We start from the raw sequence: 17,209 nt of genomic DNA, 5'->3' as shown, positions 1-17,209 counted from the left end.
TAGTGTGAAGTCTGCAACATGCTTTCAAAGAAGCTTCGGCAACATTGGCATGGGAATCAGTCCAAACATTAGGCCTGCATCCTCTGTTTCCTGAATGCTGTTGTATGACATTCTGTTCTTTTTTTGCCGCAGGAAACATGAAGTAATAAATAAATTAAATAAATGAAATAAAATCATTGATAACCAAACCATTTGCAAATAAAAGGTTAATTGTAAAAAAAAAAAAAAAAATTAAATGTAATGGGTCAGACAATGCATAATTTTGGTTAGGCCTATGTTAATGGCTGGGCGAAAGCTATTTTATTGTATTAATTTTGTTTCCACTAAGTTTCTGTGCCAATGACAATATTGAAACGCAATTTAAAATGTATGTCATTCAAAGTAAATATGAAACCCAATAACTATAGGCTAAATTTTTCCTTTGTAATTGGATTCTGCTCTTTTTTATTATTAGCCTATTAATTTCTTACTTTTTTTCACGTTGTCCATTCCATTTGAGATTATCATTTATTTAGTCTAACGGGTGGATAATTATCACGCTTGAGCCTTTTTATCACTCATTTAATCCCCAAAGAACGGACAATTATTTGATTTCAATCAGGAAAATCGATGTTTTTAGTTATCCTATATAAGGCTACTGTTTAGTTGCACGTTATGAGGCAAGGACACGTTTTTGTTCTGTTCAAACTCGTAGGCTATCACACAAAAAGCGTGACATGGTTACCTCCCTGCAGTCCAATAGGCTAGACATTTTTCAAATCCGCCATTCTGCCTGAATCAGGTCTTGTTGGTGTGCTTTATTAGTGGTCCAAACATCAAAAGGTGTCTTTGAGATTTATAGGATATATTTTCATAATAAATTGAAATGTGGGAATATAAAAAATAGCTTGGCCTACATTTAAAATGAAAAAGGATTTTTAAAAAATGTTATTCGTGTCATCATCGAAGATAAATAGACCATAACAAAATAGAACTGCCTTTAAGAGCCTACATTGTCAAGTGTTTTCCAATAAAACCCCTGCGATTCAGATCAGTATAGGCTAAAAGGCAATTACGCGTGATGATCCATCAATAGCCTAAAATAAATAAATAATAGGCTATCAAAAAGGCTTCCATTTTAATTGTTGGCCTATTCAGAAACATGATTTGATCACGGGCCATAACTTAGTTATCTCCATCTGACGGTGCCCAGCTCTATTCTTCCTTTGTTCGCACCAGACTGACTGAGCACACACACTTGGGAACATGATGAACGTATAGGATTTTTCTTCCATAAGTGTAAAATGTTTTATTTAGATGTTTTATACTGTGCAACAGTAACAATACAATAAGTTGTCCATACAATCGAGCGATACAAATACGGAAAACACGGGAGACATCAAAACATCCGTCGTGAGCATGAAATGGAGCCGAACAGGAGCCCACAAGTCATTCCCTCAGAACAAAGGGGGGGAGAAGAGAATAACATAATCGCTGATTAAATATGCATTTCGTTTCTATTTACACGTGGATTCTCTAAAACTGCTTAACGTGTTAAAGACGTGAAGCATAAGCAATCCGATTCCACCGCAGCTACAAGAAACAGTTGTTTCCCCCCCAGTACAAAGGCCATTTAAAGTTATATTTTTTCCTCCGTATAGGCCCGTAAAGCCAGCAGCACTACACAAACTTATTTTCATTTCGTTGGGACACAAATCGATGCCCGAAATAAAAAATATTAACCCTTCAAGATGAGACTTGAGGGGCAAAAATCCTCTTTCGTCGAAGAAAAAAATAAGATGTTATCATGAGCATGCATGTTTTTAAACTGAAACTTTAAAAATATCCCGACACACATGACAGAATCATGATAGAACAAGGTTTCGTTTGAGACAAAAAAAAACGCCAAAGAAAATATAAAAGTCTATCTTCAGTCATTTCTGTAAAATAAAGATGTAGCTTTAAAAAAGGGGGGATAAATGCTTGTCCTTCTCCATTCCATTTCTTTTTTGTTAACAATAAAACCTCCTTAATAGAAAAAAAATAATCCCATGCCACCCAACTTCCTCCCTCCTTTTATTTTGAAATGTCTCTGATTCCACTATAAACTTAGCCTACATATGAAGCCATAATAATAATAATATTTAGAACGACAAATGGAGAGAGAAAGAGAGCTATAACATTGTCTATACACAATGGAACTACGGTTGGCATGAAAACAGGATTAGCTGAGTGTTTGCTTGGTCGGGACTATAATTAGCCCCGCGTCATCCGGAGGTAGTGGACGAGCCGTTGAGAGCAACCTTGCGGGGTTTGGTGCTGCTGCTGCTGCCGCTACTGAACTGGGTGAATGGCCGGTTGGGGGTCGGGGGAGCGCCGCTGGTCGTGGTTCCGTTGACGTTATTATTGGGGCCGTGCGGGAGCTGCTGCTGCTGTGGGGGGCGCGGGGACTGCGCAGGCGTCCCGGGGCTCGGCAGTGAGGAGGACGTGGACGGAGCCCCCGCCGGACTTCCGGCTTTGTCGCTGGCGGAGTCACTCTCGAGACCGGAGCGGCTCGCGCTGTTCTGGCCCTCCTGCTGCGCGTGGCTCACTTTCATCTTCTTACAGTTGGGCCGGACTCTGTACTTGAGCGGCAAAGGACCATTCTGTGGAAGGAGGGTGTGACAAATGTAAATAATTACAAAGGTTTCGAAAAAAAGTTTCAAAAAAATACGTTTTGACCCAGCCTAAATAAAAGATTGTGCTTTTTCTCCCTTTTCACCAACATCTCAATCCATAATAAATGTGTAAAAAAAGAAAAGAAAAAGAAAGATTTACAATTTACAGTTGAAATAATATCTAAGCAGTCCAAACACTTTTAAACGTCCAAAACATATATTCTTAAAAAAGAGAAAGTGCTTCATAAAGCAGGGACATTGTGGGGTTCCACAATGTCCCTGCAAGCCAAATAAAAATTTGGGAAACATATATTCAATTAAATCGTAACAACCATTTTTTTAAAGCTATTTCTTTGGGTGCAGTGTAGAAAAAACTTGCTATTTTTGGTGCAAATAAAACTAAAATGTATCATCTTCAATCATTAAAATCAGTAAAAAAAAAATCTAATGAAACGCATTTAAAAAAAATCATTATTTTTGCTACATATTTTTTAATATAAAGTTTTGGCTGCAGCTGCTGAGAGGACACAGCAAAATAAATTGAAAATGTAGAGGATTTCAAATGATCACTAATGGACACTTTTAAGTTACCTATAACTGAAATAAATTGGCAAAAATTAAAACTTTTCTGATTTACGACATAAATGTGGATAAAATGAAAGACTCTTAAAGTAATCTCTTACTCGTCTCCAAGTGTAGATATATGCTATATCCATTAACGTGTAGTAATCTTTCAGAGGTTCGTCTTCATACATGACCTCAACCTAGAGGGAAACAAAGAGGAGGTTTGCATTTGAACAGAATAAAACAGGAAAATAAATCTGCATCAAATATAATTGAAACAAGAACCACACTCCCCATGAATGTATTTATATTCTGATTTATATTTGAGTTAACGTGCAATTTGGGTTTGTCATAAAGTAAGTAAGTAAATAATCAGAAAATAAGTGGAGACCTGGTAGGTGCTTGGGATGTCCATTTTGCTGCGCAGGAACTTCCTCAGATGCATGACTGTCATGGCTGCTGGACACTGCAGGTACCTCTTGTTAGCCACCTGCAAAAGGATTGCAAAATGATAAAAACAGTTGAATTCATTTGTATACTGAATGATTCACATGAAAGCAACTTAATTGTTACAGACCAGTCCACCTTAAAAGCAGGAAAATAATTAGCTTTGCAAAAAACAATGTAGCCGTTTCTCAAGAGAAAACACATGGACAGATTTCACAGAGGTGGCAAATGAAATACTCATGAGTCACTGCCTTTAATTTTTATTTGGTTCCAAAATATGGTAAAAAGAAAAGAGAGAGAGATAGGCGAAGAAGGAAAGAATATGGCCAAGATGGACTTGCACACCTGATCTTTAGTCGGCTTGTCCTCCACTCCACCTCCCAGTCTGCAAAGAAGAATAAAAACAATGGAAAATATTAAGATTGGTAATGGGATTACTCTTTATCTCCTCCCACAGATATAAAAATGTATTTATTTTTTCGTGAAACTCTAGGCCTATTTGAACTATAAACTTTACTAATGACTCAGGTCAACAGCCCTTTAAATGTTATTTTATAGTACTGCAAAGAAACCAAGAAAGCTGTCACTGCCTGAAAAACTTTATATACATAAAAAATTAAATAATTTGAAAAACACTCCTATAAAAAGATATTAAGTCCAAAACGGTTGGGTTCTTTTTTTTTTAAAGAAAAATGAAGTGATATCCAAAAATGATTATTGGAAAAATATCCAGTTTCTTAGCCTGAAGAAAATATGTGTTTTGGGCTTATCTTTAAAACACATGATATCAGTGATTTTAAACGGAGACTTTGATATTTACTGTTGCATCGGATAATGAAGTATCTTATCTGGGACAATACATCATTCATATCCAGAAAAAAATGTGATAAAAACACATGATGCATGGTTAAAGGTGTTCTTAAGCATATTATGACAGTATGATCCAAAACATTTATTTTCACTGTAACTGGATTAAATATTCAGTTTCCTTACTCTGTCAATAACCATTTCCACATTAAAACAAAATGTAGCATTGATAATAATAAAATAACTAAAAATTAAAACCAAAAGCCCACCTGCTCTGATCAAAGAACTCAATAGAGAGGCTGATGATCTCATCGTCTGTGATTATTCTCTTGTCCTCGTCTGCCACCTCTCCACGATCCTCATTCGATCCGTTAGAAGCTATAAAAAGGAAGGAGAACACGCAGATTAATAAACAGAAAATCAAGTTCAAAGAAACAGGTTTTTTCAGTTCCCCAAAAAACTTTACGGAACAACAGGAAACTGAATGACATGCTCCCTCACTCACCGTCTACAGGATGATCGGCGTAAAAGTCTCTCCGCCTCTTCATTTCATCTGAGGACATTCAAGAAAGACAAGCATTTACACATCTGTTCACCGTTTTTTTTTCCACAGCAAAATGAATATAGTTCTTCATATCATCATCACTTTTTTTTCTCAGTGATCCCCAGCCTCAAATCCAAAAGCATTTGTCAAACAAAACATGGGAAAATAAAAGGCACACAACCATTTACAAAATGACTGGTTCATTATAAATAAGCATTATGTTATGGGTTATTTCAATACAGCAAGAAAAGCCTATGCCTATAAAACCTGCCACACTTCCATTTTATTATAACATTGTACTTTGAAGGAGTGTAATATACAGTAGGCTACAAGACTTGGCAGTGAAAGAAGTGGAGTTTTGCCCGACTGAAACATTCCATCAAAACAGCACACAGAAAGACAAATGCAGCACTTTTAAAGTAACAAAAATAAACAAATGTAACTATAATTAGTTAATTATTAAGGGCGATGGAAAAAGCATCATTGGAAGTCTGTCTGTCTATTTGTAACTGATTGTTGTTGGATATTGTCCCAAACAGGTTTCTCTTGAGAATGACACCCATATGTCTCAGTGAGATTAGCTGTATGAATAAAAGGTTAAATAAAAAACACAATTATAACAATAGATATGATCTCTCAGCACAGTCACCACAGCAACACATTTATGAACAAAGAACATATTGAAAGATCCAAACATATTCATCAATAAAATATGTTCTGCTAGCGCCAACTAAATGGTTAAGTTATTACTCTGTTTTCTGCACTTCTTTGTTGCTTGTTGAAGTGCTGACACGTTTTTTGTTTTATTGAATTTAATTTCCTTTTCCCTGGTGTCCTGGCTGACTCTATGGGTGAAACCATAGAGAGTGTGTGTGGAGTCAATTGCAGTGTCAGAATGAAAGTCAGAACACGCTCTTACTTTTGAAGAGGCCGGGCACCAGCTTGTACACAATGTCCTGGAGAGTTTTGTCAGACCTTGAGACAGGAAGAGAAACTCCAAGTCAAGTCATTGAGATAGCCATATTCTCAACATTTGCGGTTAAAAATGAGAAAAACAACTCATACCAACGGCTGAATTTGTTAAGGAACACAAATGATGTGGATTGTTAATACTATGCTTTTAACACATACATTCCTGAATACAACTTATTCTGTTATAACAGCACATATGCAGCCTGCATCTCTCTCCCGCACATTTACGCACGCACACACACACACACACACACACACACACACACACACACACACACACACACACACACACACACACACACACACACACACACACACACACACACACACACACACACACACACACACACACACACACACACACACACACACACACACACACACACACACACACACACACACAAGATTGAAGGCTGTGGAGAATCTCACATGCAGAGATTGCAACATGCACACACATGCTCACATGCAGAGATGCAAGTTATGTCTGAATATTTTAAAGCCATCGCTGGCTGATCCAGCTGCTCAGTGAGCAAACAAAGGGGGGAGTCCACAAAGGGCAAGCAACAGGAAACAAAGAATGTTTAAACTATTGTCATGTAGCTGCTAAACATTACAACTAACCTAAAAACTAAATCCATTTATGCCGATGGTCATTTTAATTAAAAGCATACTAAAGGTGCATCAAATCAAAAGATAGTTTGTTTATACAGCCAAAGTCTTGTAGAAAAAAGGGAAATAAAATCTGAGAAAAAGAGAAAGAATTAGAGAAGATGCAGAAGAACGCAAAGAAAAAATATTTCAATGACCACCCTTCTCACCTGATGTTGAGCAGTGGCTTGGTTTTATGCACTTGTACATCACAGATGGGACAGTATTTGCTGGTTTCCAGGTAGCGCACAATGCACATCTTGCAAACTGCAAAACCACAGTAAAAGAAACAGAAAAAAAAAACGTGTGAACATAATATATTAGATGCCATCTGAAAGGATATCCTGAATGTGAAGCCAGAAATCTTGCTTTAAGGACTTGTTGCCGAGGAGGAAAAAAATCCCCTCTTGCAGCCCCAACACTGCAACAGCTTAAATCAAAGTGTATATGTGTCAGTGAGATCCCCGGAGGCTATAACTCGCGGCAACATAGGCTATTCTCACAGGCAAGTAGCCTATACAGTATTATGGGTTGTGTCCGTTTTTGGCTTACATGAGTGAAGGCATTCGATGATGGTCGTTGCGTCTATGAAATAACCCCCGCACAGGACGCACATGAGGTGAGGGTTGAGCTCGGTGATCTTTATCCTGGTCGTCCGATGCATGATGAGAGAGAGAGAGAGTGAAAGAGAGGGCGAGAAAGAGAGAGAGAGAATCCTGTGTGGAGAAAAAAAGAGGAGTAATAAACAACGCGTGCATGGCAGGCGAGGAGGCATCAAGGAGGGCTGCGGTTTTTAGTTTTACAACGCAGCTCGGAGAAGACCATTTGGAGAGGAAAAAGGGGCTGCTGCTGCTGCTGCTGTTTGTTTGACTGTGTTAAAGCAACATCATCTTTTATGCTAATCCAATTAATAGGCGCAGGAGTCACCTGACTTAGGCGCACTGATCATCAATCAAACTCTTCCTTCTCTATATTGAGAGATCGATGGACCACCACCGTGCTTTTCTCTCATTCGCTTTACCTTAAATCAACAGCGTTGGAACACATATGGCGACATCACAGGAACAGTGCCGAGCGAGCTTTATTCTAAAAATGGGTTTCTCAAATCCAACTCATCTCGTAAAAAAAAAAAAGGACGAAAATTCTGGGTTTCATAAAGTCCTGATTTGGACACATTCTGCAAAAAATCGGACGTGCTGGATATTAACCGGGTCAATTTAAAACTGTGTCCCAAAGGAGGAGGTGGTGGAATTTATCGTTTTAAATCAAAAAGACAGGCATGCCAGAAATATTAAGCCTGAAGGACAACGATTCTAAAACGAAATAGGACCAATGACGCACCAGAGACCGATGCATGGGACCCTCTCATTTGATTGACTTTTTGGCATCTTTTTCCTCCCCAAATCGTTGGTGGAAAGTCATGTGAAGTACGGGGCAGGCTACGTGGCGCCCCGGGGTGAGTGTGGTTGAGAAGGGGGGGGGGGACGATAGCATGAGAGCAGACACCCATTCACTGCGTCAGGTGTGCCACACATGCAGGCTATGGGGGAAACCTGAGCGTTTCTATGGCAACTCCCTTTGCTTTGTAGCCCACATGGCTTGCCGCCAGTCACCAGAGTAAAAGCAAGTGATCTCGAACCAAAATACAACAACAAGCACAGCACGGCGAGCAGAGCGGCAACCGGCAACAAGGAGAGGGAGCGGAGGAGTCTCCCCCGTCCCTCCGCGCTCACAGTCAGCCGCTGGACTGCCAGGCTGCCGACTGACTGCACGGCTGCCATTTTGTGGAGAAAAAAAAAAGAAAAAGGAGCACGTATCGGTTCAACGGGCTGCGTGCGGGCTTTCCTTCGAAAGGGGGGTGGGGGGTGCAAATAAAAACCAGCATACGAGGCGTTCGCACGAGCTTCCCAAATCTTTATGGAGCACACCGAGTGATATGAAGGATAATCTGAGCCGTTCTGTGCTTCGCATTGCGCCGTGTTTTTCATGGCGTATGCATGCGCCATAATCAGCACCAACATGGCCAGACAGCAGCGACTGACTGCGCTGAAGTTGAAGCGCACGCTGGATCATAGTAGTTAAATGTTGTGCCATTTTCAACTAAAGGAACAGACAGCCAGTGTGTTAAACGTCAACGTTGTCTGTGCTTTAATGCCGATGGGCATTTTCACTTTGCAGACAGCACACGCTCAAATGGCGAAATAAAGACATTCAGTTGCAAAGTGTCATTGTTTTTTTTTCTTCCATTTTATCCAATATTTACGAAACATGAGCGGGATCTATTTTGGAAGGTTGTAAATTACTAATCTAAGTTGTTGCGTATTAATTAAGCTTGGATATAAGGACCATCAGGGTTTCCTCATACGAATTAAACACACCATCATTAAAATGTAACCTATAGACTGGACACGAAGAAGAGATCCTCTATAAACAGTGCATGACAGCCAGCACCGAGACCCTGTCACACATCACCACCGACAGGTTTGCACGGACGCGTCACACATGGATAATGATGGATATTGTTCACGTGTACGCACGGAGCCTGTTGAAGCATTAATCGATTGACTAGTGTTTGGACAACTGCTCTCGCTCCATCCTGTGGGAGCTGCACGCTGCTCACTTTATAAAGACTTCAAGTCAGCCACTGCATAACGCCACAGAGGTTCACTCACACTGGGAACGAATGGCAACAGCAGCTCACAGACTAAAATCACTGCTGTTCTGGACTTAGTTTAGACTATACAAGAGACATCGACCTTACCAAGAAATATGAAACGCATATATTCCTTTTATATGGACAGCCAGGTTTAATTAAGGAGTATGTGTTGTTCACACATCTCCAATTAATTCAGCTACACCGAATCTCTAATTCTTTCGACAAAGCAACAGCAAAAGCTGAATCTTTATTACAACGGTTCTTGCAGTGACCCAAGTCGTGCCAACCTCATTTATTCCCAAACGATAGCAGCTCCTCTTGTTAAGGTTAACCCCTTACACGTAAATCAACAGCATCTGGCAATAACCCAATTAAAAATGGGCGATGGGGGAGAGAAAACAAGTCTACTGTCAGTCAGAAAATCTTGTAATAAAAAAAAACGGGGATTCCAAAATTGACCACATGACTAAACTTTAGTGTCATTACAAACCAGAACAACTTTCATCCGTGTCCCATTGAGCTCGGCACACACACTAAAAAGCATCCAGTCTGTTACATTATTATCACGTCTAGAGGCTGCCAACCTTCAAACACGACTAGGTTATAGTGCATGATGGTGGTTAAGGGGAAATAGATTAATTCGAACTCATTAAGCACGCAGGGTCCCAACAGCATTCATGAGTCAAATTATATTTTTGTATGCGTCTCCCAACAGGAACAAGCTTTGGCTCGCATCTCTCTTTCCTGTATAGGCACACAGTGTGCCAGCATTTAGCCGTATGAAGGTGAAAATATAGAAAACTGTAATGAGCTTTAATGTCAACAAAATAACAGTTTACACTCACCATAGCCCATGAAATGTAGTGACATCGCCCGATGCTATGGCTTGCCCGTGTGCCACAAGCAGCCTTTTGTATCCTGGCCGACGTGTCGCCATGAACATTTTTTTGAATTTCTCAAAAACCCAACCATCCTTGTCAATTAAGACAATCATACACGGAGAAATAAACATACCTGGTACACGATTTCCAACGACCCAGTGTTTAGCAAACAGCCATCATGAAACATTCATGCACAATTGACGTGGTTGTCCCTCCTTGTCACGTTTATGGGAGCAATCCAAGTTAAGTTAATAAATCCAACATTGGGCCATGTACACCCGCAAGCGCCATCACACCCAGTGCACAACACCCCAAACATCCCAACTCTATAAAATAAACCCGCTGGGTGGATATATAGGCACCGTGGGACCGTATGGAACACTTGCTGCTGTGAACATCTCAGCCGAGCCAGCCTGGTTCGCCCGAGATCTCCCACTTTACATAAATCCAAAGGACCCAAGGCAAACCCCGACCGTGATCAACTTATACGGACACATTGCTCAATGCTAGATAAAGCAAGGCCCGGTGTGCGGGAATGGAAATTCGCGTTTGCGCCCGAGCGCAGAACATCTTTTAGATGAAAAGTGGTGCGCAGACACAAACAGAGCTCCACGTCGGTGATCGCCGCAGCCACCGTCCAAAGCTCCACATCCACCGCTGGATCGAAGCGTAGAAAAACACAAAAGCACCCGGGTCAAACCTCGCCTTTTGCCCCCCTTAGTTAGAGACGATATCGAATGAGACATACCTGTAGGCTGGGCGGCGAATCGGTGGGTCTTGAGGCGAATAGACAATGAAAGTTGAGGAGGCGATCAGCAGAAAATGAATAGGAGCCGAGCCGCCATCTTGAAGCAGGCTGCAGACGCTGTCAGTGGCGGAGAGCGCACGGCGGACCGGAGCGCATTTCAGCTTCGTGCGAATAAAACTCCTCGTTTTTCCTCACCGCTCGCGCGCCGTGTGCAGTAGCCGATCCGCGGCGTCGCGACGGCCCAGTCCTCCGGCTCGGGTTCGGCAAAGCTCCCACTTCGGCACCGATAACTTTGCCTCCAAAATAGCCGCTTCGCCCCCCAGTAAAATGCAGCAGTGTGTGTGTGCTCTGTGGAAACTGACACCGTCCCCAAAATGGCTTGTAGTTCGACCGCCCCGCTTTGGTCACGTGGTCTCTTGCTTAAGGGTGCCTAGGAATAACTGTCGGTGTATGCCGTTTCTCCTAATCTTTACTTCGCATGATATAAAATAACACATTTAACACACACATGTGCATGTGGACCGCCGTTTAAGCGCTAAATCTCATTAACATCTCATAGGTCTGAGCTTTAGCTGGAGCACGGAATGACACTAGACAGCTGCTTAAGGGCGCATACGAATTATTGTCGGTGTATTCTGATCTTACTAATGTATGACGCATGATTTAAAATAACCCATTATACAAATCCATGCAGTTTGATGCGCTTTTCAGCACGAAAAGCCGCAATCAACGTGCAATGGTGTACTTATAGCAGGCTACGCGTATTTCGCCCAAATGGCAGTGCGATAAGAGGCGTCTATATAAAGTAGATTGCTGATGGTGTGACCCTCATCTCTCTGATGTTAAAAATAACTGCAGGCACCAGCATACTAACACGTCGTTTGAACCGTCAAAATGCCTCACTCCACTAAAACACGCAGTTTGTTAGCAGCTACACCTTATTCATCTTTGTTAGCGTTGCTTATAAAGACCCACGCACTTGGTTAATATTCGTCCCAAGATGTGACAAATGGCTCTGGTGTCAAGCCTTTGTCACAGGCGGTGCTGACATCTGCAAAAAAAAAGAACAAAAAAAAGAAAAAAAATGCGTCGCAACTTCCACTTGATGAATCGGGGTCTTTATCCTCTGGCCAGCGCCGCAGCAGACGGCCGAGGCATTTCGCTTCTCGGATGTTTATGGAATCTGAGCCGCGGTGGTGCTTCAGCTGAGGAGCTTTGAACTTTCAGCAGAGAGGCAGAAAGTCGAAAATGTGGGGGGAAATTCTCTTGGAGCAATTTTAGTCTTTGAAAAAAAATCTTACAAGTTTATTAATAGCTCACAAGACCTCCACAAAGAGTTGGGCTCAACCTCGTTTCAACAAATGCTGCAGGAAACTAAATAGCCTAACACTGCTGTCATGCAGCAAAAATCCCATTCAGGCGCTGGTCAGTGTTGACAAAACACATGCCATACCAGTTACTTATCTGGCCTCCGTATTTAAAAACGAAATGTTTCACATATAGGCTACAGCTATCACACAAAAGAAACATAGGCGACAGACAATAACATCTACTGTTTATTCTAAATACTTTCGAAGTAGGTTACAAAGTTACACATCTGCATCAGACTGAACATATAACCGAACAGTGAAACTATCCAATTAAACAAGGCGGATTTTTCTTTTTACTTTTATTGAAGCATAAATTGGAACGCTAAATGTCTCAAATGCATACATGTCAGGACAGTACAGAAGAAGATACAAAGATATGGAGCAAATGCTGCTGGAAAATTGCTGAAGATCAGTGCTTTGTAGTGCAGAAACAGGACACCGGCATCACATCTGACCGGCTTTCTCCACACTCTTGGCAGCGTCTTTCAGCTTTCCCACCAAATCCTGAAAATAAGCAACCACTGGTCACTTTCAGTAGGAATAAAAAACGCTGCAACATGTCGGGATAAAACCTAAAATATCTATTCATTGAAAAATACATTCACACTTTGGAACAGGAATTAAACATAATAAGTATTCTTTCAAAATGTATAATTCTGTCTGATTTGGATGCCCGAATTGAAATCAGAGTATAATCTGCATCCTCCGATTGCACCTTACATTTTCTAAAATATAGGTCAGAACGCATCGGTGAAAGTGAAAGCGTCAGCCATGTTGCATTGTGCCTTTTTACATCAGCTGATCTTAATGCATCATGGTGTCTGGTTCCATTTTCCTATATTCAGGTCTGACTGGCTGCAGAAAATACATCAAATCTGTCAAATAAAACGAAGGTACAATGATACAATTCTACGCGTGTTTTTGTGGAAGAAGTCCCCCTGTTTAAACAGGACGACTTCCCTGCAGCAAACAAGCTCGATGGATCCACTTCTTACATTATGATTTGATAAGGAGGCTGAATGTGTTGCCTAGCAGCTTGTTGTGATGTGACTGTGGACTATGAAAATGACAGACGAAGAGCGAGCTGCCGACGATTAAGAAGAGATACTTTTTTTTTAAACAGTAGGTTACATAAGGGAAAAAAATCCTGTCTCCACCTGTAGCTGCTCCATCGTACACGTGAAGTCGATATCCTCCGGAGAGCCTTTGTTCTGACAAAAGGGGGAACAACGGTAATCGTTTTAAGCAAAGACAAATGATCCTTTTACGCACAAAAAAAACACACATTACTTTTACGCACAGAAACATTCATCCATGATTAGGGATATCCGGGAAAGTGGAGGCATACACATGTGTTCAGAGTAATCTTACCTCAGTCTTCAATGAAATAGAGTAGAAAGGTTCGTTGACCTTATCGACCTGTCCGTTCTGTCGGGGAAACATATTTATTTATTTATTTATTTATCGATTTTTAAGTTTAGCGCATGAAATGGTGCCACATAATGTGTCTTGTGCACCTTCGTGTGGTACTGCAGACGCCACGACACGTCGTTAATCTGAGGCGGGCACCTTCCTATGCTAGAAGAGGAAAGAGGACAGAGAAAGACATGGTTGCAACTGCATTACATGTATAAGAAATATTTGACAGTAATTGAACGATGCTGTTGCTGAAGGCAATCAGGATCAAAGTCATGGAGAAAACGCAGACGTATACGTCCTGAAAAAGTTGCTCGTGAGAAATGTTCTAACACTTCTCAAAAGCCATTAGGCGTAGCCCTAAAACGGGCCATTTGATGCTATTTAACCACATGTCCCAACAGTTTGATTCTTCTTCGCGTTTTTATATGAATTGACAATTTGTTTGCGACCGTTTTAAATCAGTCCGCAGACAATGCAGCTCTTTATGGCGCGTCATAAAGCAGCATTTACATTGCAATTAATCACACTCAGTGACCTTTCCGTCCTGACACGCCAAAGACCCTCTCTGTGCCTCAACTGAACTCTATTGCTCTTCCCTCGATGTTGGGCAAATCGTAATAATCCTATCGAAGTTAAACAAATGACTTACATCTGATGTCATTAACAGTGATGTGGAGTCGAATATAAACGGGGGAAAAACACTCAGCAAGTCGAGTAGAACTAAAACATAACATCTATAATCCACCATCATTTCAGCCTTACCTTGCCAATAGTCGTTCTAGTTCCTTTATATGTATCTGTAAAACAACAAAATAAAAAAAGTTAAGGGCAAGACGGTCACAAGACTACATTACGTTGGACAATAATAAAAATACATTTAAAAAATGGTTAAATCAATAGAGCATGGCTTAAATTGTCACCTGATATGTGCTATAGAATATTTCTATTCTCTCTGCACTGAATGTGAGTTCTTCGAGGCAGGAGCTGTAAGAACAAAAAACTTTAAAGATTTACTTTACACATTAAAGTAAGTGTTCCAGTTTGGCATTTAAAGTGTAACCAATTAAACTGTTTCCCTTTCCAAAATTGTTGAGTTTTATACAATGGGACAATTAGTCAATCCTCTAGTCCCAAGTAGGCTGAACATATGGTTTATAATCACAATTTCTGATGCAGATTTAGAATGTGGAGAAATAATACAAGACAATGTTTTTGTTGGGGAAGAAAAAAAAGGAGGGGAAGGGATTTTTTAATCTTATATATTCTTTATTGTTTTTTTTTTTTTGCTTGTTGAAGGATCAAACACCTACAGTACTGATGGTGATGATCAGATAACACCTTCCCGTTTGTTTTCACAAGTACCTAAAGACAATGGCAAGAAATAGCTAAATGTTGGTGAAAAATAGACTATATGTTAAACTGTATTTAAAAAAGAAGCTACCACACCCAATATGTTTAATGCAACTAAATTAACCATTTATTTGATCGGATTTACAACCATTTGATGTTTTCATCAAACTAAAGCTCCATCACGTCAATTCATCTGAGGGAACATTGCTGCAGCTACACCAGCGACCACATCGAGTTACACACGTGGGACCACACATTCAGAATACAACAGCAGCACGGCTAATTAACTTATTTCAATTAGATAAATAAGAAGACTGGGACCTCCCTGTGAATCACATTGCTTTGTAGGCTATTTTAAATGCAGTCAGCCTGTGTGCGACATGTTGCCGGTTTTTTTCTGCCACTTTTACTGGACAATATTTCACATATTGAATCCCTTTAATGTATCGCTTAAACATATCATTGGATAGGTTCAGGGTCTCTTGGATGACGCAAACAGCAGTAGCCTAACCTTACATGTGACATGTTGATAAAAGCAAATTTATGAAGGCTACTTATGAGCTTATTTTAGCATGTGTTGGGGGCTGCATGTGGCTGTGTGTAACAGGAAAGCCAACTTCTGTATGATGACGTAGCCTACCTGATGGTAGACTTGTCTGCGTTTTGTTTGACCGCCTCCAGTATGAAAGTGGTCGCTGCAGTGTGACTCTGTTTGAGCAGGATCTGGTCTATGTGCTTCAGCTCGGACTGATCTGTAATCACACAAATAAAAGGTAAGGCTATGAAGAGCAAGAAGCCTTCATACATAGACTATCCTATCCATAGGCTATAGAACAAACGCGTTGGATTGTTATGAATGATGAAGACTGGCGATCCATAGCCTACACGTCCAGATTGACGTGCAGAATGGAAATCAATGATACATTTGCATGTGAATGGGCCACCCCTCCCATCAGCTGCATCAGCCAGGGGTCCTTTGTTTGTTTGTGTAGTGAACATTTCTCTTTCTAAAATGAATCGGCCATTAAAAACGAGTCTGGAGGGAGCTGCTGCAGGAATTTGGAAACACATGGGCTGCCCAAAACAAGCCAAGCAAAGTAGCCTATCATATAGCTGCAACTGTAACGCAACAGCGCCAACGCTGCTGTTATTTTGCATAGTTTAGATTTACTGCTGCTGAACGCCAAAACCCGACCAGAGCGAACAGCACAAGCAGCGCCGCTTCAGCCTACACAGATCCGAGCGATTAAAGCGAACAAAACGGACGTTATTGTAGGCCTATCCATCATCGGTGATTGAAATAGTCGCCTATAACATATTACTAATAATGTGATGACTTGAGTAGCCTAGACTTGGTGCCAGTTTTAAATGACAAAGGGCATCCCCGAGTGGCCCGGGTTTGATGGGGTGGCTGCACTGCTGAATGTAAAGCAGGCAGCAGGAAAAAATAAATAAATGGCTCAGCTGACGGTCGGCTGTCTGCCTCATTACATATCTTAATATAGCCTAGACTTGAAGTAGGGGGGAACGGGTTTCAGACCGACTCGCCGTAAACACGAACACACACAAACACATCGAGGCAGCAGCTCCTCCACAGGCTACACATTCACACGGACAGAAACCGGAAGCGGCGGCGGCGGAGACACAAAAGCATCGTCGGCGGGCGGCGGCTCACCGAGGATCCCGGGGTCCGCTTGAGGAGAGAGCAGGCTGCGGAAGGACACGTCCAGCAGCACCTGGAAGCCGCTGTGCTCGAAGGCGGTCGGGTCTGCTAGAGATTGCAGCCCTCTCTGCATCGACTCAGACAACTCCATTTTGCAAAAAGACCCAGAGAGAGCACGTGACGGATCAGCTGATGCAGCGTGTGTGGAGTGGAGCAGCATAGTATGCGATTCCACATGCACACAGAGCTGAGGAGTGGAGCAGGGGCTGGCTAAAAGGGGAGAAATCACTGGAGGGTTCTTCAAATAGGCTAGATGTTTTTGGGGGGCATGATTTGAATAGGTTCCACTTCCTCTTAGGCTATGCGGTTGCGATATTTCCCTTGTTCGTGCACCAATGGAGGCTATTTGATTTAACCTTGTGTAGTTTAGGCAAGACTATGATTTAAAAAAAAAAAAAAAGACGAAATAAATCACCTAAGAGGGATAGCCTATGCTGTGTCTCG

At 41.3% G+C, this 17,209-nt stretch overlaps 1 protein-coding gene across 1 annotated transcript; it reads right to left on the bottom strand.

Moving 5' to 3' along the window:
• Window positions 1–1,318: 1,318 nt before the first annotated feature.
• Window positions 1,319–16,856, bottom strand: bmi1a (bmi1 polycomb ring finger oncogene 1a; the record flags this gene model as incomplete). Its single annotated transcript, XM_080050596.1, has 18 exons — window positions 1,319–2,624; window positions 3,320–3,400; window positions 3,592–3,690; window positions 3,993–4,032; window positions 4,724–4,832; window positions 4,960–5,007; window positions 5,918–5,973; window positions 6,789–6,885; window positions 7,171–7,334; window positions 10,904–11,093; window positions 12,729–12,777; window positions 13,431–13,484; window positions 13,645–13,701; window positions 13,791–13,851; window positions 14,455–14,489; window positions 14,613–14,676; window positions 15,683–15,794; window positions 16,718–16,856. 18 exons carry the CDS (start codon window positions 16,854–16,856, stop codon window positions 2,247–2,249), a joined length of 1,833 nt encoding a protein of 610 aa, XP_079906722.1. The 3' UTR covers window positions 1,319–2,246.
• Window positions 16,857–17,209: the final 353 nt, after the last annotated feature.

This window comes from Ammodytes marinus, assembly GCF_949987685.1.
Source record: "Ammodytes marinus genome assembly, chromosome: 21".
NCBI classification, from domain to species: Eukaryota; Metazoa; Chordata; class Actinopteri; order Uranoscopiformes; family Ammodytidae; genus Ammodytes; species Ammodytes marinus.
Note: the sequence above shows the minus strand (reverse complement) of the source record. Positions and strands in the feature narration are given on the sequence as shown.